At 39.4% G+C, this 27513-nt stretch overlaps 1 protein-coding gene across 1 annotated transcript in view; it reads right to left on the reverse strand.

The window, feature by feature from the left end:
* USH2A (usherin) overlaps positions 1–27513 on the reverse strand; it is a 433394-nt gene that overhangs the window by 282315 nt on the left and 123566 nt on the right. Inside the window, exons 22-30 of the mRNA XM_028724645.2 lie at positions 23692–23822; positions 15251–15377; positions 13262–13363; positions 12827–13015; positions 11612–11742; positions 6435–6708; positions 4177–4380; positions 3952–4032; positions 208–393 (exon numbers count right to left, since the gene is read on the reverse strand). Of these exons, the coding sequence (XP_028580478.2) occupies positions 208–393; positions 3952–4032; positions 4177–4380; positions 6435–6708; positions 11612–11742; positions 12827–13015; positions 13262–13363; positions 15251–15377; positions 23692–23822 (1425 nt within the window). The remainder of the gene's footprint in view (positions 1–207; positions 394–3951; positions 4033–4176; positions 4381–6434; positions 6709–11611; positions 11743–12826; positions 13016–13261; positions 13364–15250; positions 15378–23691; positions 23823–27513) is intronic.

The raw sequence follows: 27513 nt of genomic DNA on the forward strand, positions 1-27513 counted from the left end.
CAATAAAGATATGGGTTGTTCCTCTCTGTGTATTTGCCTTCACGTTGTCCTCCCTTTGGCTTTGCTTCACTCCACCTAGAGACTTGTTCTCTTTCTCATACTCATGAAAACACCAAATTATTTTGCAGGGTCTGAACACAGTTGCTCATCTCACCACTACCAACAGATTGAAAATACTGCTTTACAGACATATTTATTGGCATGTACCTGTGAATGCACTAGCATTAAAGATCTCCATTCTGACAGTAGGTATGCTGGGATCATCTTTGCTGGACGCCTTTAGAATGTACTTCTCAATTACACCTTTGACCCCAACCGGTTCGTCCCATGTAACCTCAGCGCTGTAACCATTTATGCTGTGAGCTCGCGAGGGTGTTGGCACGTTTTGCGGGACTGTGAAAGGATAAAAGAGGAACAGAGAAAACAGCAGTCCTAAGAAGACTGTTGCCCCATTCTTCACTTTTAATAGTTGCAGTAAATCAGATTCGCCATTAGCATAAATACAATTTATTAGAGTTGTAACTTTTCAGCATTGATTTAATATGACTGCACATCTTGAGCCATTCACTTTTAGCTATATTTCAAAACCATCAGAACTCCATCTACATAACATTCTTCTTTGTCTAGTTCAGGTTTTCAAAAAACATTTAATGTATCAAACGTGTTTGAAACGTCACTCACAAGGGAAGAGGGTGTACTGTAGAAGTTTAAACAATATAATGATGTATCCAAGTAAGACCAGACAATTAGACTGTTATTATACACAAGCATTTGAAATTTCATTGCTGAGAAGTAAAAATTTTGCTAAAATGATGTCTTTTTCTAAACAACTAGAGTTTCATATTTTCAGGTTCCCAAATTACAAAACCTAGAGATATTGCACGCAATCAAACTAATTCTGTATTATCAGTGGATAGGTGTCCGTTAATGTCAACAGATGGTGGGTTGGAGGGACTAAAGTTATCATTAAGAAAGAAACAAAGCTTGAGATTTTGTAAGAATATGCCTTTGCTTTGGGTCAGTTCAAATAACAAAGTACATGTTGCTGCTTTTTTGTTTTGTTTGTTTATAAATGAAGATGATTAAAATAACTTTCAAAGCACAGCTCATGTAAGTCTTGCAATTCTTGTGGGTTTTTTTTTAAAAAAATCTTATTTCCAATAACTTTTAACTATTTATTACATGTTGCTATATCAAGTAAAGATCTGGCCAGAAACAACTTCATCACAGATGACTGCACAATGGATGCCAAGGAAAGGCCCAAGGAACTCTATGGCAGGATGATGGATGATAGTTTTGCTATAAATGCATGTGTACTCTAGAGTCCTGGTGATTAGGACTGCTGTAGCCTCTCAGCATCAAGTGCCCCTCTTTTATGCCCTGATACCTTAAGACTCATTTAAAAAATAATCTGGTAGGAGGGTAGTCTGTGTAAGGGGCATCAGTATGCTAAATTTCAAAGTGTTTGCCTATGTTTCCTCCTGAAAGCAGCAATGATCCACATGCAAATCTTCAGGTTGCTGACAATACTACATTAATATATTGATTTTATTAGTTCTGAAATGTATCACAGGGCAAGGTAAGGTACTGTATAGCAGATGGTCTTCTCATAGGGGACACAACAAAACTGACTCAAAAATAATTAAATAGTGCAATTATTTTCCAGCCCTTGGGAACATGTAGCTGTTCCGTGCTGTGGTCAGATTGTAAATATAAATTTATGGTCTGAGTTACTCTGGTCAGACAATTAGGGCAAAAATATGGCTGCAGTTGCTCGCTTTGGGATGGTCGACCACATGGTGGCATTAAGCTGTATAAGCAGCACATTTGCAAGTCAAAACTCTGCTTTGGTAAAAAGCATTGGAAAGCAGCTTTTGTGACACAGGAACATTATACTACTAATTTGCAAAGAGACTGGTGATTGCGGAGGTCATATACCAGAGTTGTTTCAGCATTTTATGACAATAATTGAAGAAATCAATTCAGTCCAAACAAAACTGACTGTAGTGCAACAGTTCATGCAATAAAAGGAAAGTTTTGGTTCAAAGACACTGCAAAATGGCTGTCCCAAAAAGCAAGTCATCTTTATATTTTCAGCTTGAAGCCACAAGGCTGGAGCAAAAAATGTCTTCCCAAAATTCTCCACCTATTATCACTTTCACCACCAAATTCAAGCAGGGTGGGGGTGAGGGAGAGGCACATTTAGGGTGATGTAGTCACACTGGGTGTGCATTTGAGGAGGGTGCTTTCTCAAAGTCCAGTAAGTGCTTGCCCGGCTACAAGAAGATGTATGAGGACTCTGACAAAGTCCCAGAGTTCTTCTGCCTCCTCCCGAATGCTGAGCAAGCACTTATTGGGGTTTGGGAAGGAGTTAGAAGGCTCTAGGACCCCACCAGAACCTTGTGGCTCCTTCTCAAAGCCTGGCTTAAGCCTGCACTGCAAGGGCAGGGTGGAAGGGAATGGCCCCTTCCCGACAGGAAAGGGAGAAAATTCTCTTCTGAAACATTTTGTATCAGTTAATACTGAATGAAAAAAATCTTGTTAGTTCATATGGTGGGTGAAGGAAGGGCTCACAGAGGAGGATTGGAAGGACTAGAAGCCAAGTCATTGCCTCTTTCAACAATAGCTTAGGATCAGGTTACTTGAAGGACCACCTTGTACCTTATACCCCTTGTCCCTTATACTAGGTCATCAACAGAATGGTTGCCTGATGGTCTCATAGTTATCATATATATTATGCAAACTAAGGCTTTTAGCCTAGTGACACCAGTACTTTGTAACACATTCCCCCTACCCCGACACTGAAATCAGTGTGGCACTCACAATTATATTTCATTGCCGGCTTAAAACATTATCAACAACTGTTTTGAAGAGAATTAATTTGATTCAAGATCGTTAATTTGTTCCGTGTTTTATGATTTAATAATTTTGTGATGTTTGAACTTTTTATTGTACACCACCATGAATTTTTGCAATGAGTTGGTGGTGAAGAATCACTCTTATAAATAAATATTAAAATAAGTTCCAGCAATAATAAAGCTGAATCCACAATGGCAGTGGCTCCCAACCTTTTTTTGGCCATGCCCCACCTAAGCATCTCTAAAATCCTGATCACCCCCGTGACATATAATTCTTATTATTTAAAAAGTGAACCCCTATTCATGTGGAGGAAGCCTAAAAGGCCCTTCACTATTAATAACTCATTCTCGAATTGCCCCCTTAAAAATCAAATTGCCCCCCTTATGGGGCATGTGCCCCACATTGGGAACCATGGCACTAAGGTGTCCACAAGTTTTCACCCCATTTGTTGTGATATATTCAGTACCACCAAATATTCTCAGGGTGGTGCTGAAATTTCCCAACAATTCAGGGGGAGCCTGACTTTCCACCCCAATGTTTATCTTTTTACTCAGCTCTATCAGTAAATGTACTTGCCGGACATATGTATTTGTCAAATTTCTAACATTTGTATGGATCATGTGTGGCCTTGAACCTATGAAATTGGGCTACACCACTAAAACTGATGTTTTATCTATAGGGATTGGTGTATATGTGTATGTATACCCCGCTCCCAAAAAATCTCTGCTCAGGAAAAAAAATGGACAAGTGCCCACAAAAACAAAATTATCATCTGGCAAGTCAACACATAGCTTAAGATGTTTCTTTAAAAGATAGGAAAATCAAGAAATATGTGAAATATATGGACCAGAATATGATTCTGTTTTATATGTGCTGAAGCCTACTAAAAACAATTGTCATAGCATATTTAATCCTACATTGAATGGTAACCATGGTATTTCAAGTTCCAAATAACAACAGTAAGAACTGGGCCAAAAGCCTCTTTGATTTCAGTGTGTAGTTTTGGTGTGTCTTCTCTTTTTCCACACTAAACATTGCCATTGCTACCAAGCCAGACTGGATACAAGAACAAAATGCAGAAATGTTAATTACCCGATTCTCTTGTGCGACCACGATCCCAGGCACTAGATACAGTTCCTCCTTCATTAGAAGCAATTGTCCGGTACAAATATTCTTGCGGGGGGGGGGGTGTATAAATGTGAGAATAAAAGGTAAAGGTAAAGGTAAATGTGAGAATAGAGCAGTAGAAAATGAACTAAAATGAAAATGAACTAAAGCCACACAGCTTTTCATATAAAGAAGAGGCCCGTGTGGTACCTGTAAATGGCTGTAGACCACTCTCATAAACACTCCTTTCTTTTCCTCGGTACACTAGGATGGAGTCATTCCCCCTGCAGTTAACAGCACTGTCAGTTGATAGGCATCCATCCAGATTGACTCTGACAGCACTGCTGGACACAGATGCCAAGTTAACGACAGCACCTCGTGTAAATTTAACATCCTTCATGCAGCCACCAAAACCTAGCAAATAGTAAGGGATTAGTATCACATAAAGGGCTTCAGTTGTTAATTAAGAATCATGTTTTGCTTCTTGCAGTGCTACATTTCAGCGATAAGGAGAGCTAGATGTAAACGTTAAACTTCAAATTATGTTTGAGAAATGATTAAAAAAATATTTAAGCTGATACAGAGCTATCATTCCTGAATTTCTACCGCACTGAAATGTACACTGATTATCCAACATTTCAGCCGACATGGAAAAACCTTAATTTTGCCACTTGTCAGCATACATTCACATCAACAGGTGCAAAATATTGATTTGGGAGGAAACTATCACAGATCCTTCCTATAATATATAACTTTTATGCTATTTGTAGTTAAATGCTGTTATCATAATAACAGAAGCAGTGTGAAATGGCTATTTTCACAACATGAATATTCACACGTGCTTTACAGTCTAATTATTGTAGTCATAATATAAAAAATAGAAAAGTACTTGGAATGCCTTGCTCTAATTGGGTTATAATAGGTGGGTGGGTATTTATTTGTTTGCTTTCATTTACCTAACTCCAACCTGAAATTACACACAGAGCCAATGTGGGTAACTAACTAATAATTGCTTTTATTAGAGCAAAGTCACTTCAGGATGAGACAATTTGCAGTGGGAAAATGGTGATGGGGGTGAAGCACAGACACCTTTCCCACCTCTACATTTCCAGTTGCAGAGTGGGCAAGGCACATCTTAAGAAAAGTGCAGCTGTTCATCTTCTGAAAAACTACCATCTCTCCAAAAGCAGCTTGTCTACAACAAAAGCAATCCAAATTGTGCTAAAAACATCCATAATGTTTATTTAGGCATTTAAAGAAGAATAGGCACACTGCAAATCTGAAAGGCACACATGGATCAATCAGGTGACACAGCCACCATTCAGATTTGCCATGTCCACCCCTGCTTAGAAGCGCTCCCTAACATAGACTGTTCCTTTCTTCTGCCAAATGCTTGAGGGTGTATACTTTGTGGCTTCAGGGCAGAAACCCTGCCTTTGCCTCCAGTGTCTACGTCTTCTCTATCCATGACATTCCCAAGCTGAGCTGGAAGGTCTGTAAGGAGGCTTCTTAGTGCATTTGGCTAGGCATGCTTAGAAGTCTCCCTTCCACGTTGCCCCTTGCATATTTTATACCCTCACACCTTCAGCCAAACACAGCTATTGGCAGTATAGCATTGTTACTTCCTACCTCCTGGTGCCATGCTTTGGAACTTATCAGGAGCTTCTGCAGCAAAGGCCAAATATGAATTGCTAGAAATCTAATTTCTTAATCTGACAAATAGGATATGAAATGCAAAGCCCTGGTATAGTCCTAGGCTTCTGAAAGTTAACTAGCCAACCCCTGGGTCTAGGATCTCTAGAAGCCCCGAACAAAAAGCCCCCAAAATGTGTATCCTCACTTAGGGGTCTGGCTGGGATGAACAGAGAGTGCTGCTAGAATCTGACTCTAAGCTTTGCTACAGCTGCCCATCACTCAGTGTACAAGAAATACCAACTGTGGTGTACAAGGACCTCAGTCATCTACAGCAAGATGTACCCATGGGTTAATGTTTGAAATTAATCTAACATACCACTGTGTATCTTTAATATCACGGCAGCCTTGTTAAGAGCAACTATTGTTTCTTGTTAAAGGAGAAGGCAAGGGAGAAATTCTTTAAAATTTAATTGTGCGCAATCAGCACCAAAGTGACCGCTAACACATGCACCATTTTCAGTGCTGAAAGGGGATGGGGTAGGGGCAGTACAGGGCAGAATGGACTTGCATGCATCCTGACACGTGCGGCAGCCAGGAAGAGAACCCCTCAAGTAAGTTGGAATTCCCCTGTACAAAAGAAGTAGTTCACAAATGGTGGGGATTGCTTCCATTCCTTGAAAGCTGGCTCCAGCTTTGGGGAGCCCCTTGAGCAAGTTCTCCACCTGCTGTTTCTGCATTCCATCTACTTGACCAAACTGTATAACTGCTCAGCATGCTGCCACAATATATGCTATCCACTTGCAGACATGTTTCCTTCCCTTGTAGGAACATACCTTGTTCTAATCCCAGCTTTTTAAAGACATTCTGGACCTCATCTGGGATTCCTCCAATGTAGACCGGAGAGTTTACAAACAGCTGATCTAAACCAGGTTCCACCACATGTTCTTTCAATTCATTTGCACTTGCTGAAACTACCAACCCTGCTTTCTTCAGAATAACTTCATTCCATTTTCCATCGCAATAGGACAAGCCTAACCAGAGATTCACATGTGTCAAAACAATGCCATTGCTTAGCAGAAAAGACAAGACTCCGCTTTTTAGTTCTGCCTGTAGTTCAAAGTTGAAACAGAAAAGAAAGAATTGATGACAGCAAGAAAGACAAAAATGCATTTAAGCAATAGAACAAATGTAAATAGTAGCTAAATAATATTCATTAACATTTCAGTGACAGTGCTGGTCCCACAAGAAGAAACACAAAATAAATATTTTTTTATCAGCACAATTAGGGTGCAATCATATGGTCCATGAGATGTGATTTGGCAGATTAGGAGCTCTGTCCATGAATGTCTCCTTGTTGCAACCACCACTAATGCTCCAATGAAACCAGCAGAAATTATTTTTCCCCAAAAGGGGGGGGAAAAACCTTTAAAAAGTGAAAAGAGACCATGAAGCCCCTTCTCACTTTCTACCCTGCTAGTGTGAGTCCAGTAGGGATTTGACAGAGCTCTGCCCATGTTTAAAAAACAAACTGCAAGCTTTTAAATCACATGACACTTCCTTAGACAGATTGCTTCGGCTGGATAATTACAAACCTGGGTAACCTATATCTCACTATTTTTCAGTCTCAAGATAAGGAAATTGGGACAAACATGCAGCACAACTTAATGTCTGTTTACTCAGAAGTAAGTCCCACTGGTTCAGGTAAGTGTCTGTAGGATCACAGCCTTAATTGTGCAGGAAAATGAACGCAAGAAAAGCACCATCTGAAAAATGTGTGTTGTTCAAGGGATATAGCGAAACGCATACTTGAGTGTCCACTAGTATTGCAGGGTCTCTTCAGGAAAAGAAAAGGCTAAGAAGTAAACCGTACATCTATCTGTAGTGGAGTCCCTAAGATGGCTGGATGGCACCTTATATGCCTCTTTCCAGCAACTCCTCCAGCCAAGCTAGTGCCAAACATATTGCTTTGCTTTCCTTTGGACCACATCAGCAAGGCTGGGGGAGTCTTGCTGTCTGGGCAGCCCAGGACCTCCATACACATTGCCCTGGCTTGCACCCCAGGGGAGGTCACTTCGGTGCTGCTAACACAGTGATTTGGCTTCACCCACAGAGGCGCACTCCATTGTCTCTAGAGTCAGACAAATGCCAACAAGTATTTTTAGAATGTAGAACTGCTCTAGTCAGAGTTAAGCACTTTAAAATCCCATTTATTTTGATAGAAGCATTAAGCACATGCTATTCTCCTTTCATTGAAATCAACAGAACTTAAAAAGTATTAACTTGAGCTGATCATGATCTTTATTTCTAATCTGTGTGTAACTAGCTTATGACTTCATTACTGAGATTTGCATAACTGATGGGAGTAAAAAGACTGACCTAAAGTATGACTGCATCTTCTAATCATTGTACAAAATGGGAAAATATGTATTTGCCAACTGTATTATGAAGAATATTATGACAAGTCCATTGAGAAAGAAATCCGAGATCTGCTTAATCTAACTGCTAACTTTAAATTTAGTGTACTGAATTTTAAATATACATGATTCATGCTGGTCCAAAAATAATATTGCATATTTTTGGAAATGTCTGAAGAAATGGTTTCTTTTAAAAAAATAATGGGGTATATTTGAGGGTATATTTATGAGTCAGTTTATCTAATATAAGCACGCATCACCAAAATGTTCATTTTCTAGTTAAATTGCCTGCATGATTTCAATAGTCAACACTGCCTCTTTTTTGGGATGCAGTGGTAAGTATATTTTGAGATTCTAAATTGTCCAGCTCAGGGGGAAAATGACATTTAAATAAGGTTCTTTGTGAAAGAAAAGGATTAATAAGGCCACAGGAAAAACAGACATTTCAGCATCCATGCCAAAATCTTATTATGTGAAATAAAGAGGGCAACTTAAGATGTGCATTTTCTTTTCTTAAAGATACACTTGTTTAATAAATATCATCATCTTGTATCATGTATCAATATTACCAGATAGGCAGATAGAATATATATTTAGTTTTTTTTTAAAAAAAAATGACCCCAGCTGATCAAACATGTGTTTCCAGTTGCCAGCTCAGTCCTGTCCCTGGTCTCCACCCCCTCCTTGTCCTTTCATCTTCTGAATTCAAAGACAGGAGCTACACAAAAGCAGTCATTGAGCTGTCACACACTCCTTTCCAATGAGACTTTAGTGCTAGTTCTCATGAAAGACCATATAATCCCATCTGTTATGATCCGTTAAGGGAAGAAACTGGCTGCACATAATAAAATAATATAATAATTCACAACAAATGACACTGTGAGGCGACCTCCTGAAGAGAAAATGTACTGTGTGCTGTTATCCCGCATATCTCGCCAGTCACAGCCATCAGCGTCTACACTGCAAAGGGTCTGTGAGATAGAAAGTTTAAAAAGAAGGCACTCTGCAAAAGAAGGGTGTCCTTGGGGTGCATTTTACGAAGGAAGCTCGTTTCTGAAAGGTTGCCATATCGCCCACTGTAGGCCAAATACTTTAAGTGCTACACATTGCAAGTATTCTGACAGTAGCTACAAATCGCTTGTAAGGAGTAGATTACTGGCTAGCTGTTCAGAATGGCCAGCTGATGGTTCATCAGTGAATTTGGTGAGAGGGAACTTGAAGGAGCATCTCCATCCCCATCGTTCAGCCAAGACATTAAGATCCAGCTACAAGAGAATTCTGGCAGTTCCCTCATTGTAATGTGAGGTTACAGGGAACCAGGCAGAGGGCCTTCTCAGCAGTGGTGCCAACCTGTGGAATGCCCTCCCATCAGATGTCAAGGAAATAAAGAACTATCTGACTTTTAGAAGACATATAAAGGCAGCCCTGAATATGGAAGTTTTTAATGTTTGATGTTTTATTGTGTCTGAAGACTTAATTTGTTGGAAGCTGTCCAGAGTGGCTGGGGCAACCCAGTCAGATGTATGGATACTGTTGTTGTTGTTGTTGCTGCTGCTGCTGCTGTTTCATAAGAATTTGGACAAAATAATGTAGCCTATCTCTTTCCTACCTGCGACTAAATGGAGGGGACAGGTTTAAGATGCACCTGTGTATGTGGGGAAAAAATAAAGTTTCCCATTTTGGAAGAGAAAGAATGCCAAGAATGGTTAAAAACACCTTGAGAGTGTGGGAGACCTCTTTCCGCTGGGATATTGTGTGGGATAGTATGGCTTGTTAATGTGACTCTTTGCCTACATAAATGTTTTGTTTTGTGTACTTAAAGCCAAATCAAACATATGGAGTACTGCCCCTGAAATTTTTCCAGTTCAGGAAAACGTAGGGCACACAGTACAGTAATATTATTTGTCAGCTCAAATATGCAGAGATACATTTTGCCTCCACTACTACATTAATGCAGTAGTGATAAGGAGTTAATTGTAAAGTGCAGCTCAGCAACAGAGAAATGGAAGGTGCTCACCAATGTCAGGGGGGAAATGCAAAGAAAAAACATTTAGTTGTCCATGGCTTTAGCTATTTAACTATCTATGGCCAGTAGCAATGATGGCCTGACATGTATTCAAATAGGGAAATCTAAACTAATTCCTTGCAGTAAAGAAAAAGGAGGGGGGCTTTTTTCTATAAGCTATGTTGCTTTTTTATTTTACAGTCAAGTAACTGGTTTAAGTATCTTAATGTCTTTGGAAGAGAGTTGGGGAGTTACTAAAAGACAGGTGAACTATGTGATGGAGTGGCTTTGATTTGTGGAAAAACCAGGTTGATATCCCTGCTGAATAACACTGAAATAAATTCGGAAAGCCAATACCGCTGGACTGAAATTTGCTTGCAAATGTTTCACTTTGCATTCAGGTGTTGATGGGCTTTTCAAATTATTTGATTATTTTCAACAATCCCTGAAGGGAGCTGTAGTTAGTCATAAATTCTGGAAAAGTGGACTTTGAGGCAGAATGAACTCACAGAAAACAATAAAGCTTTGGAGTGAAAGGGATCTGCTCATCATTACTTAGGATATCCATATGGGGTTTTGTTCAACATAGCACTACCGAGAACTTTATGTCATCACAAGGCTTACTCTTTGTGCAATGCAATGTTCCTCCCCTCTTCTTTTCCTCCGCTCCACCTAAATCTGTTCTGGGGGCTCCCTCAAACTTCCAGATCTGGGGAGGAAGAAATCCTGTTGCTCTAACACTAATGCACTAGCATAAGAATATAGCTGACTATCGTTCATGTACTGTGCATGCACTAAAACTGATGGATACTATCAGCACTTACCTACTTTGTGGTGCACCTGTTAGGGGAAAAGATGGGAAAGAGTGTCCCAGACAAAAGCCGGGTGCTATCTAACCTATGGAGAGATAAGCCATAGGGTGTTCATTTATACTAGCAGTTGTTTGAGTGCAGCAAAAAGCACCACAAGTCCTTTGCAGGGCCAATGTGCTTAGGACTTGTACTGCAACCCTCTGGGCAGGGACCATGTTACTTCTGAGTTCTTTATAACACTAAGCATGATATTAGTGGTCAAGAAATGTTAAATACTAATGGATGGCCTATTAATGGATGGCCTTTTCAAACAACTTCAACTTCCAATAATCTGTGATCCCATGATTGTATAAAGGTAGAGAAACCAGATGGCCTGGCAATGAAATACATTAGTGAAATGGCACAAGACAAAAATCAATAAGATACTATTCTTTCTAGCTATAAAACTATACAGGAAAGTAGATTAGGTCACAGAGGTTATGGGAATATCACTATACCTAAGAAACAAAATTGAGGACCTAATGAACAGTCTTTATGGATGCACACTCCTATTCATATAACTACTGCTATGATTAGTCCACTGTCCTCCAGATTAGGACAAAGGTAATGAGTTACTTCAATTGACAGATGGGAAGAATGAAATCAAGTAGCAATTGATATATTCTCTCATGTAAATTTCTTCATATCATGCAGTTTATCCTGCCACACAAAGGCGATCCAGCATCTATGCCTAAAAATTCTTAAATAACCTATTTGAAAACAAAAATATCAACACCTACAGCAATGTAATCTGGCCCTTCTTTGTTGTAAATGAACAGAAGTAATCCATTCAGCTGATCCGTTTTAAAAATAAAGGAGATCTCCATGTCTGGACCAGCATGTAAAACATTTGAGTGAAGTTCTAGGAAACCTTAAGAAAGAGAAGAAAAGAAAAGAAAACCATGCAAAGAATGTTATACTGCAGTTTCTATAATTATATAAGTGAGAATGAAATTCAGTCAAATTCAGTTCAAGGAATTGTGTATAATATTAGCCCAATAAATAGAGGGCTTGTTTTTGAGATGAATGAAATGAATACTGAAGTCATAACTTAGCAGTAAGTTAGCCACACTCATGTAGGCTTCCCCCTTCATTTCAACTGCATTTGGAACTACATATTGAAATGAGGGAGAAATTTCAGACAGTCAGGTTTGCCTTTGTACAACACTCTGTGTGCGTGTGTGCATCAAAGCCACTGTATCTTAAACAGGTCATTGGCCTGTGATGACTTTCTCATTAAACTCAATTTCACTAACAATAACATTAAAATAACTAGAAAATGCAAGCAGCAATGGTTGGAGAACAAAGCCCTGTATAGGATATCAAATGCCATATGCCAGAGATGGCCAAGGGCCATCTTGTCTGGTAAAACGCAATGCCCTTGCAAGGGTCTGGTTTTGTGATCAAGATGAATATAACCCAATAGTATGGACTCCATGATGTCTGATGGGTGAGTGAGACTGATCACATGGTCCCACACCAGCATCTCTAGGGTGGGACCATGTCCCATCAGTCCCACCCACCCTTCATATACTATGACAGGTCTGGGGGAAAAGTGCTATTACAGCAGCTTCCATGTCTTTGCGCATAACATATTCAGTAGAATTAAGAAGTAAAATGAGGCCCTTTCAGTTTTGATTCTGATGTTATGGGACCTGCTATTAGAAGCTCAGCCTTACTGACTTTTCAGAAGATCTGCAAGCCATTGCTCCTCAGAAAAACCATTTTAAGGGATAAAGCTGGCTAGGTTTTCTCCGAATTTTGCTATATTGTGCTGCTTCTATTTGATTGTTTAAGAATATAAATGTACTGTATTTTAAATTTGAAAAGCACCAAATTCTAATTAAGATCAAATAAAGTATTTTGTATTTTTTTCACTTCACAAAATTCAGAACACCACAACAACAACAAAAAACACAGGTAGTATTTCAAACAATTTTAATATGGGGTTATACCTTTCCCAAGAAAATGTGCTCCATTTGCAAGCATGCCCGGACACCCTTCCCAGCTGTGATAAACATTTCTTTGCTCCACTGCTTCCTTCCATTCTAAAGGCTCCCAAACTTCATGTGGGTGATGCACCTTTTTCAAGGACACCTCTCGGAGACACCCCACAAATCCTCTTGTAACTATTTTAGAGGCGCCTGACAAAAAAAATATGTTAAAAAGCTGAAATGCACAGAAAATAATGAATTTGTTGGAAATAAGAAATAAAAACAATTAATGTATAACATCAAAAGTGGTCTTATCAGTTCTCCAACTCATCTCACTTGGAATGGCTCTGGGACTTCATTCTTGGTACTGCAGTAGCACAAGGACTTCGAGCGAATACTCAAGGGTAGGCTGGGAAGTGGAAGTATTGACATGCAAACCATGCAACACCTTCTTACCTGTATCTTTTCTTAGGATTGTAAAACCCTGTGGAAGTCCTCCAACAAAAACTCCAGTGTTTTCTCCAATAATGGTACTACCACTGACAGCTGATGAGGAACCTAAAAACAGCCAAAGATATTTTATTCTAGTGAGAACAAGACGAAATCAGGTCAAAATTCACCACCATGGGAAAAGTAGAGAACAACCTTTATTTATTTAAAATATTTATTGGCCACATTTCAAGACAAAGTCCTAACAACGTGGTGTGCTGAGATTAGATGAACTACACAAAGATGCATTTGAAGCATCAAAAACCATAAAAAACAGCACTGCAAGGAGCTTTTGAGTCTCAAGAATCAGCAGCAAACACGGTTGAAGAAAGGCAGATTTAAATAGATGAGTTGTCAAAGCACATTTGAAGGCCTGCACTTTAGAAACCATATATACATAATTCAGATCCACAACAGTGGGGACAAAACTGAAAAGGCCCTATCTCTTACGCCTGACAATGTAATTTATCTCATTTATAGATATACAGCCATAATAGTTAACAGGATGAAATTAGGCAACTTGGTATCAGAAAATGGTGCGTCAGAACAACAGGGAGTATCTACATATTCACCAGCAAGCCCGCTTGTATCGATGCCATGACCAAAGGGGACCAGGAGTGGGTGGGGGATCCAGGGCAGGAGAAATGAATCAGAGCTACACTACATCCTATAATTCTGCCATTTGTATCCTAACATCATCATGGGGTGAGGGAAAGGACATACAAAGGAAAAGCACCATTTTTATCCATATCAGTCAAAGCCCAATATGCCTTAAGATCAGGATGTGCCTGTCTCCACACTATCCTGCCCATACAATAATATCAGCATCTGGATGCAGTCCTCCATACGCCCCTGGCTTCTAAAGCAAGGAAGAAGCTGAGTGGGAAAAGGGCTATGGAAATCTCTCACTGGCACCTACTTTATTTTCTTTTTGGTAACAGAAGCAATCCTTTTTTATATGTTTCCTGGTTAAGCTGTAACTATTGTAACACCTGTATCTTTCACTGCTTGTAAAGAGGAGACTGCAGGCACTTCGCTCCTCCCTGGTCCTTTTAGCTCAACACAACGCAGCAACTAAGCCAAGATTTGGCTAAACATGTCATCTGAACATGAGATTGTGGTGAAACTCTTTCCACCTTAACTAAGATCTGAAGCCAAAGTTTGATCTTGGTTACAGGATGTGGTTAAGAAGAAGGAGAGAGCTGGACCATGATCCCAGCTTCAGATGAGATATTAAGCTAAACTTTGGATTGGCTGTCATGCCACTCTGAGCTACAAGGAGAAGGAAGGAGCAAAACACATCCAAACAGATAATTATAATCAGGGCTATCATTTCCCTGATGATCGGTACCTGAGTAACCTGGTCAGAGAAGCTTAGACATCTGAGCTCTAGAACACTGGGTTTAATTTATTTTATTAAGCCCAATGAATCAATGGCTATCTTCTGGAGTCACCAGGATAGTGTCCATGGGCATGCATATCCCTGCAACATTCCCTGTGGCCTTCATGGCTCCCACATCCGTCTATTTGCTGAAATTAGGCATGAAAAAACCCATTCTATTACAACCAGTAGAACAGGCTCTGGTGTGATATTGCTTATGGTGTGTGTTGGAGCGGTGCTCACAAGTTTCTCCAGTTTGCAAGTTTGGCCACAAGCGCGAAGCATTTGGCCACCCCTCTGTTAGAGTGAATTACCAGCACAAAAGTACCAAGTTGTTCATTTGGAAAGGGCTGAGAGAGGCCCAGAGGTCTAAACTGAAAATTACCAAGTTAAAGATAAACCTGTGTGTAATTTTCAGAAGCATCATCTTGTATTTTATTACTGCATCCTTCCAATGATAAAGTGTCCAGTTATTAAACAAAGATAAGTGAAAATGAAAGAAACCTTTAGAAAAAATAATAATGTGACAATCACTTGAGAAAATTAATAATAATGCTATGAGTTGAGAGAATTACCTGTGAACTGCCCATCCACAGTGATTGTTCCCATAGCCTGATTCCTTACAGCAATTATATGGTGCCAACTGTTATCATTATATTGTCTTCCACCATCATTATCAGGAGTTAGTGCAACAGCAGATCCCTTTTAAAAGATATTTAAACAATTAATAAAAATGTGCCGAGATAGGTCTCTGAGTCATTATTATATCAGCCTTGAGATATAGAGGCAACTTTGTTTCAAAGTGAAATTAGAATATCCTACAGTATTTAAAGGATCCCGCCCCCCCAATGCTGAAATGGTAGAACCATTCACAATTAAACTTTTCAACTTTGCACACAATTCAGCGGTAAATTATCATTACACACAACCTCATTACATCTTCATCCAATAATGTTAGTGCAATGCAAGGGTCAGTTCTCACTGAGCTGACTGAAAATGGTTCCAAACAAAAATTAACCAGCAGCGACCAGGGTAGAAAGTAAGTCTTATCATTCATAGTGGCCATCCTCCCACAGTCTGGCTATTACTGGGTTTATCCTTGTACCAGAAATCCCAGTGGTGAGGATGAGTGTCAGGGCTTGGACATGTGCAGTTGTCTTCTAGGGCTACAGATTGCTACCAGCCATGGTGGCTATGTTCCACCTCTACTACTAGAGGCAGTATGCCTCTTAATGCCAATTGCTGGCAAACACAAGTGGGGAGAATGTTATTGTACTCATGTCCTGCTTCCCGGCTTCCCGTGGATATTAGACAACAAATGGATAGCTCAGTTGGTTAGAGCATACTGCTGATACTGCCAAGGTTGCAGGTTTGATCTCCATAAGGGACACCTATATATTCCAGCATTGCAGGGGATTGGACTAGTTGATCCTCATGGTCCCTTCCAACTCTATGAGTATGATATCTGGTTGGCCACCATGAGAACCAGATGCTGAACTAGATGGGCCTTTGCTCTGAACCAGCAGGGCTATTTTTACTTATTTGAAACATTCATATGCCACTTAAATGTTACCCTCTTATAGTCCTTCCTGTCCAGGACTAGACAATGGAAGAAATACACCAACCAGGCAGCTGCTGCAGAAATGCTCACCACATGGGGCAACTGCACATGAATCCAAAGACTCCCAAGCTCAGATAGAAACCTAGATACCATTACTCATGTATTTTTAGTTCTCTTTGAAATATAACGCAAACCACACACTTACATACAAAAACAAAACAGAACCATCAGGATGTACCAAATATCTTGTCTAATATACTCAGGGAGGAATTAAACATTGTACCTCTTCTGATCATTCCACCAGCAGAAGCATGTTAGCTTTCTAGGCAGAACTATCCTCCATTCCTCCACCTCGTGCTGTTCTCCTGGCCCCTCCCTGAGCCAGTTTCGTGTGTTTGTGTGTCTGTGTGTGTTTGCGTGTGCAATGGTAGGAGGGCAGAAACCCCATTGTACAAGCAGAAGTCTCTGTATAGGGCTCCTGTTGATGGGACTCATTACATGAATCCCACCCTAAAACTAGAACATTTATGTGCCTGTGTTTCTTAATTTTATAAATATTATTAGCCACGTTGAGGACCCTAGTAAAAAAGTGGGATATAAATCTACTAAATAAATAAACCGACATATATATACAAACCCAAGTGTTTATATACTGGAACATGTTAAAAAAAAATCCTTCACACACCACAAGAGAGGTAGCAATTCAAAAGTACCTTTTATAATATTAAATACAGTATTTTACTTTATGGGTTATTACTCAGAAGCCTTAGATGATGTGAAATGTTACATAGCAATCTAACAGGAGTGAGTCCCCAGGACTATATAAACCAGGGCTCCAGAATCTATTCTGGCTTCCTATTGGCTTCAGGGAACAGTTAAAGAGTTGTTGGGTTTTGACCTTTTTAAAGCACTAAATGGCCTGTGTTTAATTTACTTATGATAACTCCTTTCTCTACATTCTATAGCAAGACATATTCACCCGATTCCAAAACTGTTATCCTTTATGCACCAGATTAAAAATGCTCTCATTTCTCAAATATTTGACAACAAATTATTTACACCTTTCATTTCCAGTTTTAATCGTCGTCTATTGCTGCAACTACATTGTAAACAGTTTTAGGTTCCAAGTCTTTTTTAATTTTTAAAAAAATGTTTTATGAATGAAATGCAAGCCACCTTAAGACCTTTTAATTGGAAAGCCTAGTTAAAAATAGAAAAAGTACAGTGGCACCTTGGTTCCTGAACACCTCCATTGTCATACGTTTCGGTTCTCGAACGCCAAAAACCCGGAAGTAAATGCTTCTGTTTTCAAATGTTTTTTGGAACCTGAACCTGTGACACAGCTTCCACTGAGTGCAAGAAGCTCTTGCAACCAATGGGAAGCTGTGCCTTGGTTAGCAAACATTTTGGAAGCCAAACGAGCTTCCAGAACGGATTACATTTGAGAACTGAGGTACCACTGTACTTGTGTTATTATAGCTCTACTAATGGGTATAGTGACATATAATAAAACTCTAATATCTATGAAGCTCAACAAAGAAGCATTTCTTACATTTGTTTCAAATTTGTACGTCAAGACTACCATGGGCACTATTGTTGGCTGTGGTTTCATCTTTTCTGGATGCTTGCTTTACAGAGGGGCACTACAATCAAAACTCCTGCTGGTTGGGGAGTAGAGAAGGAATTGGGCAGAAGTGACCCTGCACCTAGTTCTGCCAGACTCCACCAATGCAGAGCTCCTTGTTATGCCTGCTGAACACGTGGGTAGGCAAACATGTCACTGACAGGATCCCCACCAACAGCAGACCACAAAAAGTTCTGATATTGGGTGAGGATGAGATGTGGAGGAATGAGGTACCCTTTCATCCACTGGATCTCAAGGCTGCCTGACTGCCATCATGCAGCAACATCAGGCCCAATTCAGGCTCAGTTGCTAAGCCAGTGCCAGGCAGGTGCACCAGTCTGTCTAGCCTACTTTCAACTTCCACCCCAACCAGTGGTGGATCCTAGTGCTCCATCAAGTTCCTCTACTTCCTGGACACGGTTTGGTTTGCAGCCTAAACCAGAAGATGAAACCATAATGAGTGCCATCTGACTAAATCATACTTTGAGTAGACCCAGTGAAATCAATGGACCTAAGTTAGTCACGACCAATTTATGTCCACTGATTTCAGTGCATCTATTCTGAGTATGCCACAGTTAGGTTACACCCATCAATACTAGAATTTAAAGATCTGCTTAGACATATGTAGGGAGCTTTCTTCTTACATGATGGAACTTTTCACTTTTACTGCTGGTTAAGAAAAGCTTCCTTGAACTCATGGAACTAATTTCATGGTTCTTTGAATCCTGGTCTGAGCCATTTTCACTTAACTTTCCAAGAACCATGTTTGGACACTAAGGCTTGAGCACCAAGCTTCTGCTCCATTCAAATAAGAGGATGTGATTCGCTATAACTCCCTTTCCATCTGCAGCCCCCAACACTTATTCCCATACGGTTCTCCAATGCCCAGGAACAGATTTTAAGTTCTTTTAAGGTCTGTATAAAATATTTCCACCTTATTTCCAAGGTATTGTGATATCTTTGTTTTTCTGAAAACAACTTTGATACATCCAGAGTTCTGTTTTATATGCCAGTTCACTCCTGAAAAATAAATTATTCAAATGGATGCACATTATAGTGGAAAGGACAAAGCATGTATGTTTACTAGATGTAGGTGGGAATGCGATTTGTATGTATAGTGGAATGTGCATCCTACTGACATGCTTGGCTGGTAAGATGTGCACTTAGATGCTCATTCCAACATGTGTTCTGATGTGCATTCAGCCTCCTGTTTGTTTCTCTCTCTGGTGAGTTTGCGCAAGAGTTTGCACATCCACCTGCTGATTATTTTTCTCCCCCTGGTAAAAAGTAAACTAGACAGAATTGAACATAAGGAAGGTCCAGGTAATTGCTCGTACCAGTGAAACAATATCTGTGTTGGAAATCGAACTGTCAGATTACCACGGTATCCCTACTTTTCACTAGAGCTGCAGGAGAAATAAGATCAACATTTCAACTTCACTTTATTTCATCCAAAGTTCCTTTTGCAGCTCAGAGTAGGGGAATGTAAAAGGGGAAGGGGAAGGTGTTAGTGGGTCCTAGCTCTGCGTCCAAAGACAGAAAAATCAATAGCTTTTTTTTTTTTTTTTTGACACTAATTGCATCCTTTTTCAAACACTGCAGATTATTTATGGAAAGCTCTTTGCAGCACCATGCCTAGCAGCTTCAGGATGAGTATATTGTCAAAAGTGGATGTAGAATCTGTATTTGGATAAATGATGGCTGTCTTGGAATAATTAGCCCAATCCTTAAAAGAGGAATCGCACACCCCAAGACAGCATGTGATAGCATTTGTAGGAGACAGCTTTCTGGTATCATTTGTATGTAAGAAGTGCATTTAAAACTAAACTTCTGTATAATCACAATTTTCTCCATTTGTATTAAAATAAATGTATCCAAACACATACATAATTGTAACCTATTACACAAGAGTCATGATTTTAGTGATCTGAATGACTAACGGCCTGGCAAATGAACTCTATAAATTTTAGATTTGTAGGAAGCAAAACAGATGTAAGCACAATACTAAAAACAACAGGAAAACGCAATGACAGTGCTCATGCATTCATTCTAGAATGAATGTGTGTTATAGGGAACTTCTTGTTTAATTAGTGTTTGTTCTTTATGAAGGAGACTGTAATAAAATATATTATCTGGGGATATAGCCAAATTAAGATTCATATTATGTACAGCTTTGTGGAAAAGCAGTATCAAGCAGCTCAACATGTTTCACAGTAGTCAAAGTTAGAATGGCACATTAATAGTAACAGCAGATTCAGTGCATGATGCATTATCAAGGATATTTTCAGCAGCCATCAACAATCATACAGCTATGTCAATCAGACCTGCGTCTAAGATTTGTTTATGTCTGCCACTACAGTAGGAGTGTATTGGACAAAGATGCCCAAATATTAGTCTAAAATACAAGATAAATGATACACCGATGACAATATATTTTTTAAACAAAATATGTTGCTACATAAAAGCTGTTACTTAGTAGTTAAATGACCTGTTTCCTCCTAGCTCTTCTTTTCTCAAGTACACTGATTACTAGATAAAATCCTAAGCATTTTCAAAAGGTATATGTGCTTATTTTCAAAAAGAGTAAGTATTCATCAGAGTTACTGCTTTTCATCAGTCTGATATATTGGTACACAGAGAAGTTCTCTGTCCCACGAGAATGCATTTTACAGGCCAACAAGCTTTCCGTTTCATACACTATTTTTTATTGTCTTCCACCCTATTTCAACATTTTAATATTTTACAAACACACATTTCATTATCGTAGTTTAATAATTAAAACCAGAACTGGTGTCATGCCCAATTAATGTGCCCTGGTAGCATGCCCATTAGTTTTTCCATTAGTGAATTCAACAATACTAATGGGATTACTAGCATGGGATGCTAATTGGGCGTGACATAAGAAACTGGCTTACTTCTTAGCATACCCTTGCTAATGATGAAATTAATGAGCATTTTATTAAATGCTGTCTCATCAAAGTGTACTTAGTTAGCGTTAAAATTGTTACAAACGATGCTGCATGCCAAAGATGAGGTGTCTACAAAAGTGATTCTTTATATGTTTTGGCAACAATCTGGAGCATTTTATTTTATTCATCAGAAATCACATTTGTAGCAACACAATTTCAACATTTTAAGCTACATAAGGGAATATGCCAACCAGAGTCGAAAGTTGGAGAAAATCACTCTGCAGATATGAGACACAGTCCTCTGAATGCTTCTGTAACATGTTAAAATCTGAATGACTACAGTCCACAACCCATTTACTTTGTAACAGTGCTGTCAGCTCTAATAGGAATTGCTTTGGAGTAAAAGAATTTCAATTATAGTAATCACATTTAAATATTCTGAGTTAAGAAAGATTTGGACAAGAATAGCCCTTATAAAAAGCTATAGAAAGAAGCAGGTCTCTCCAGGAGAAAACGCTTGCATTTTCATGCCAGTTATGTGCAGGTGGAAAAGGAACTGCACTTTCAAAAAAGAAGAAGTTATTCTTATCTAGATCCTTCTATGGTCTCCTCACCAAAACTCTAACTTTTCACTAGTGGGGGATGAAAACTCCTAATGACCAATACGATTCATTATCAATAAATGTATTTGTGGAAAGAGGAGGCTAGATAAGGTAGCCCAACAGACATAACAGGCCACCAAGGACAAGTTTCGCTTCCGTTTCATTTTCTCGCTATGAGGTGTCCATGTCAGGAGGCTCCACCTCCAGATGATGTTCTGAGTCCAGTGAAAGAACTGAAGGCAAGATGCAGTTGAACAGCTCTTTTTATATATCCCAAGTGTTCACAAAGCACAACAGAAAGTCCAGGGGATCTCAGGGCATGTACAGCTCCACTACCCCTAACACTACAAAACAGCAACAACTCTTTCTAAGGTTCTTTGGGTGAGTATATTTCTTCTAATTCCAAAGACATCACAGAGTGCCTTCTCAACTGCTTCAAGTTCTGCTTTGTCTCAATTTGGGTCTCAGATAGCAGGATCTAAATGTCCAGGTCAGCAATTGATCCATTCAGGCACAAATGTCACCTTCCTGCACCCACCCACCCCTGGTCTACGTAAACCCAAGTAACTAACTCAGGGAGGCTGGGAAGGTGGATAACGACTAGCATTCTTCTCATATATTAGCCCTGTCTAATATATTTCCCTCTTGGTGCCCTCCTGGGAAGGGTCTCTTCATCCTTCCAGGTTATAAGCTCCCTATGTATCCAGAACTCTGGGTAAGAGATGTACCTTCAAACTGCCTGACCAGCCCTTCTAGTGGGCTCCTGAGGCTTGCCATTGCCTCACTTGCTAGGGGCCTTCCTGGGAGAATGCAAGGCTGGAGGTATGTTGGCTTAAACCTCTTCCCCAGGCTAACAAGCAGTCTCCAGCAGCCACACCACTTGCCTGGATGCAAAGTTGCTTCCTCTCTGCCCCAGCTAGCTCCTACATGGGCATTCCTCAGCCTTTCTTCCTACTTCCAGCCCCCCAAATTCTGCCTGGCTCTCTACATCTTTTATTTCCACCCTACTCTTCCTAGTGGCTTTTCTGCCCATACCCGCAATCTTGTGATGTATGCTCATCAAACCCATTAGGATGGTGAGCAGGACAGTGGTGATAGAAACTGCACTGGGGAAGACTTTGGGAGCTTTTCATAGTTGGTCATCAAGCCCATTATGTATCTACTAAAGTCAGGGCCGAAGTCAGGATCTGGTGTCCTTAAGCAGCTGCCAGGGCTTTAGCTGTTCCCTGGCGAAGTCCAATGTTGATGCTTGCCCTGTGCCTCTTTAAAAAAAAAACACACTCTGGTGCACCAGAACACACCATGCCCAGGGCCTCATCAATCCTGGAACTGTAACCTGTAGCCTCCATGCAAGACTGATGTTAGGACTATGTTGTATGCCAGGAACAAATAACAAGGGACAGGTCTTGGCTTCCAATAATAATAAAACCACTGTAATATTGCTAAATTGGCTTAGTAATTAACTTGCTAGCCATCCTATTGTTGGAAATTAGATGATGGACTAGCAAAGCAGTTCCTATGTTGGTATGAAACTTCATGTCACAGTGTATTTGTCAGTTTTTACGATGCCACATGACTTGTCCCTTTGTCCATTTTTTATGTATGGGGGACCATAAACCTAAATCTAATCTGCATTTAACTGGTCTGGTCTGGTCCCTACACTTTGACAAGTGCAGCTCACAGAGCAATATATTCAGCAATGCTTCCAGAATTCTTGCCACACACTGGCAGCAAAAAAAGACATGCTGTACTTCACACTGGTGACACAGTCACACGAAAGCCCTTAATATATGCAATATATTCAAAATCCACATTGTTCTCATTTCTTTTCAAAGTTTCTTCTTCGGCTGTCTAATCATAGGTTTATTTTTCTTCTGCCAAACTTATATTTGAATTAGCATGTACACTTTTTAATACATACATTTAAAAAAAAAATACTGGCCATACTGACATTTGTGTTATTTTTACATAATAAACAGTTTTTTATTTCATTAGATAATATAGTTTTAAAAGGAGTGTTGTCAGCTTTGCAGAGCTTGAGATTATATTACTGAAGTTCTGTCTGCATCTACAAAGATCTTGAGTTATACAATCTTAGTGTCAGTATTTCATGGGGTCCAAACAATTTTAATGCAGAAATTTAACTCTATTTGACTAAGATAACTTATTAGTAATTCAGTGCAAGAGAAACAATAGGTCAAACTTCACTACATTCAATTTAAATGAACCCATTAACCTATTAATTAATAAGCAGAAAAAGAAGAAAAATCATATCATTAAAAGGTATAAAATGCTTTTGAGACTGGCAAATTTACTATACCTGAGGATCAAAGAGAAAGTAAGGACGTCCCCTCTGCAATTGAAGTACAATATATTCCTCTTGATTCCCAGGTGACACGGAGAAAAGAATTAGACCATCAAGTTCCTTAGTTCTGAAACTCACTTTAATGCCTGGTTAGAAATAAAAGGATATTATTTACCTCTCAGTTTTTCATGCATTCATAGAAATCAATGTGTCTGATAAGAAACAAAAAGCCAGAACCATTATCCAGGGGGGACCAAGGGAAATATGTGCACTTGAAGCACATGATCCAATTTACATGAGTTCTGAATATACTAGAAAAATTACCTGCTCAGGTGTTGCTTTCTAAAAATGTACCTCATGAAAGATGACGTTCACTTTTCCATCTGCTCTACCTTTCCTCCTACCACTAATAAAGATGGTTTATTCCTGTGCTGTGTCAAACTCCACCTCCTATTTTAACGAGTCTTTCCTTTGCACAAAAGTGGTATTTTCTTCTCCCTCGGTGTTATGTACTGAGTTGAATAGGATCCAACCAAACTGCAGCAGTCTGATTGGTCCTAGAACAATAGGATCCAAAATGCAGCAGTCTGATTGGTCCTAGAACAATAGGATTCAGAATGCAGCAGTCTGATTGGTCCTAGAACAATGCAGCAGTATGATTGGTTGGCAGGAACCACCCAATCATTCTCCAGATAGAAGTGAATCCACAACCTGATTGGCTTACAGCAGAATTCCGGAATTAGCCAATCATGTGCAGCCCATTGTGTAAATAATGTATATAAAGCAGATACTTTGAGGGGACTTTCATTCATTCCTCCTCACCACTATGAGCTGAATAAAGAGCATGAAATCACTTTGCAACTCTGAGTATATTTCACTCATTTTTGGAGACTGGAAGAACTTTGAAGGAATTCCATTAGAGGCAGGTGTGTGTGTTACACTTGCCTTATTAAATGTACAAAATGGAAGACTGGGAGCTCTTTGTACACAGGCTTACATCCTGGCAGGACCTCCTAGAGTGACCATGTGACCCCATAACCTGAGATGGTTACTCTAGGAAGTAATGTAAGCCTTTGTACAAAGAACCCCACACTGTATTTTACTGTCATGGAGAATAAACACTTGGCAAATTTTCTGCCTCAGGTGTCAAAAGAAGTTGACTGGCTTTGGATAGTACTATGTGCCTTGACATGAAGCAAGGGATACAATTTGCTGCTCCGCCTCAGGCAGCAAAATGTATTGGGCTGTCCTTGTCTACAATTATGGCTGCTAGGCAGGAAAAAGCATGTACTGAGGAGGACAGTGAAAAGTAAGCATTTGGTGAGGATTTTATTGACACAATTTTGGCACTTTTGTGACAAATATTAAAATTATTTGTGGGATTCCATGCTGTTTTCAACAAGGGCAGTTATGATTAACAATATGCTCTAACTTCATATCTACTCATACCCATATCCTTGTGGTTCCCCCTTAGCACATTAAACACAGAGCAGGCTAATTTATTGGGTTTTACCCAGCTGTAGCAAATGAATCAACTTCTTCATATTCATTTTCCCCCTTCCTTTGCCAGGCAGAAAATAATAAGTAATGGGAAGCTCTTTGTGTAGACAGAAACTATTATGAAAAATTAAAGAATCATAACTGCAACACGTATTCATATTACATAAGGCTGCTAATTACCTCATGCCACAAGCAATATCCTTTGACCCACAGACTTTAATCATGCCACAGGTTGTCACCGAGTGCATCACAGTGTACTCACAAATATTAAGACGTTCACTTGAGATAATGAACATCAATCATGCTATTAAAGTAGCTGTTCAGAGCTAGGCAACAATTGTCTTTGAATAAACATAACAGGGGATATAATCAAAATCTCCTTTAGTGTTCAGGTGGCATTTCAGAGGACATGGGGTGGCACAAAGAAAAAGGAGAACTGGAGGGAAAAACAGAGAAATTTGTCCTCAGGGCGATGTCATGGTTACTTAATTCCTGATTATTCCTTTACATATATTTACCTTTTTAAAACTGATTGCTACTAAAATATTGAAGGCAGATTAAAAATACATAAAAACCAACATTAAAACAACTAATAAGAGACACAAGGTAAAAGAGTCAGCTTCAGTAATTGCCTGACAGTCCTGTAAATAATACCTAAACTCTTGACAGTATTTGTACTAGTGCGTTTGGTAATGATACTGGTGTGGCATGTCACGTTCTAAGAACATCAAGTTTTGAGCCATTGGTCTATTGCAGGGCTTTCCAAACGGTGTATCGTGACACATTAGTGTGCCGGCTGCAGTGTGTAGATGCGTCATGTGATTCAGTACGATCCTCTTGAAAGTGCTCTCTTTCTATCAGCGTTGCTTTGCCAGCATATACCGTATGCTACAGAAACCACATTAGATCTCTATCAAGGAGCTGCCACATGGTACCTGTAATATATAGTTGGACCCTTAATTGAGAAGCTTTGAATATTATTATATTAAATAAAGGCTAGAGCTGGATGGTGAAAAGTCTCTTTAATATATTTTTCCAGCCCTTCCCTACAGCTTGATGAGCCACTGAGTGTCTCAATTGGTACCTCCTGATTTCATATATTTTATTTTATTCTATTCTCTTCATTGTTCTCAACTTTCCACATCACTCTGTCATACACTTTCTGTGTTTTGCTGGATGGCTCTAAGATGAAAAACTATGTAGCCTGACTTTCGACCCAGAGGTACGATACCTTCCGCAACACAACTATCTTTAGGAACAGTGAACAAGTGATTTTTCATGGAAATTGATAGTACAGTAGTGCAAATATAGCCAACTTAACTCTGCTGGTAGCAGAAAAAGGAACATTCCTAAAACTCCTTGGGTTGGATTCAGAAAAGTACTACCAGAAGGGGCTGTCATGAGATGACTTTTGGCATGCTCCATCCGCTAAACCCTCCTAATCGCTTTCCTGAGAGTTGGAGAACCCAAGTGACTGGGGTGGGCTAAGGCCCTGGGGAGACCGGATGACGGAGATTGCTGACTTGCACATTGAGGCTCCTTTCATAAGCAATACTTTGTGATACTTTCTTAAAGTAGTAACTGTGATCTGGGGCAGATTTGAAATATACAATCAACTAATTACTCCCCCCTGCCCCCGTTATTATCGTTGCAATATCTCAAAGCAACCAGAAGCTAAAGGAGGTCAATCTAAATAGGGTAAAGAAAAAGAATTGTAAACAAATCTGAATGTGGGTGGCTGGCTGAATAAAGGAATTAATAATAGGACCAAAGCAATGGTGTTCTATACATCCTATCATTCTGGATCAAGGAAATCATCTTGATTTAGACTCAAGTACATTCTGTTATGTTAAAGTGACAAATTTGATACCCGTTTTTATTTTTTTTGCCACCCCATTATACCCACTACTGGTAAAACAAACAGGACATTTTAGCTTTAATCTTCTTACTACATAACCCAAATAACTTCAGTCATGTTTGCATTAATGTTGCATTAATCATGTTGTTGCGTATTAATGAGTTTTCAGGCTATGCTAATTACTGTCATAGATTCTGCAGCAGCCCATTAAATATACAAATTACAGAATTAAAGAGCCAGAGCTCTTCATGATTAATCTTTAAATGGAGAAAAACTAATGATGTCTGTACAAAGTTTCTCTCTACTTTGGGCTGACTGAGCCCAATGAGCAATCAATTAGAGTATTTGAGGAATAAGAAACCTCTAAGATAGTGTAAAGGGGCTTTTTTTGCACAGTTATTCAAAACAGACATTGGGGATAAAACCTTTTCAGTTTTTCTACTATACAAACATTTATAACATCATCCAATCTTTAAGAC

This window comes from Podarcis muralis, chromosome 3 (genome assembly GCF_964188315.1).
Source record: "Podarcis muralis chromosome 3, rPodMur119.hap1.1, whole genome shotgun sequence".
NCBI lineage: Eukaryota > Metazoa > Chordata > Lepidosauria > Squamata > Lacertidae > Podarcis > Podarcis muralis.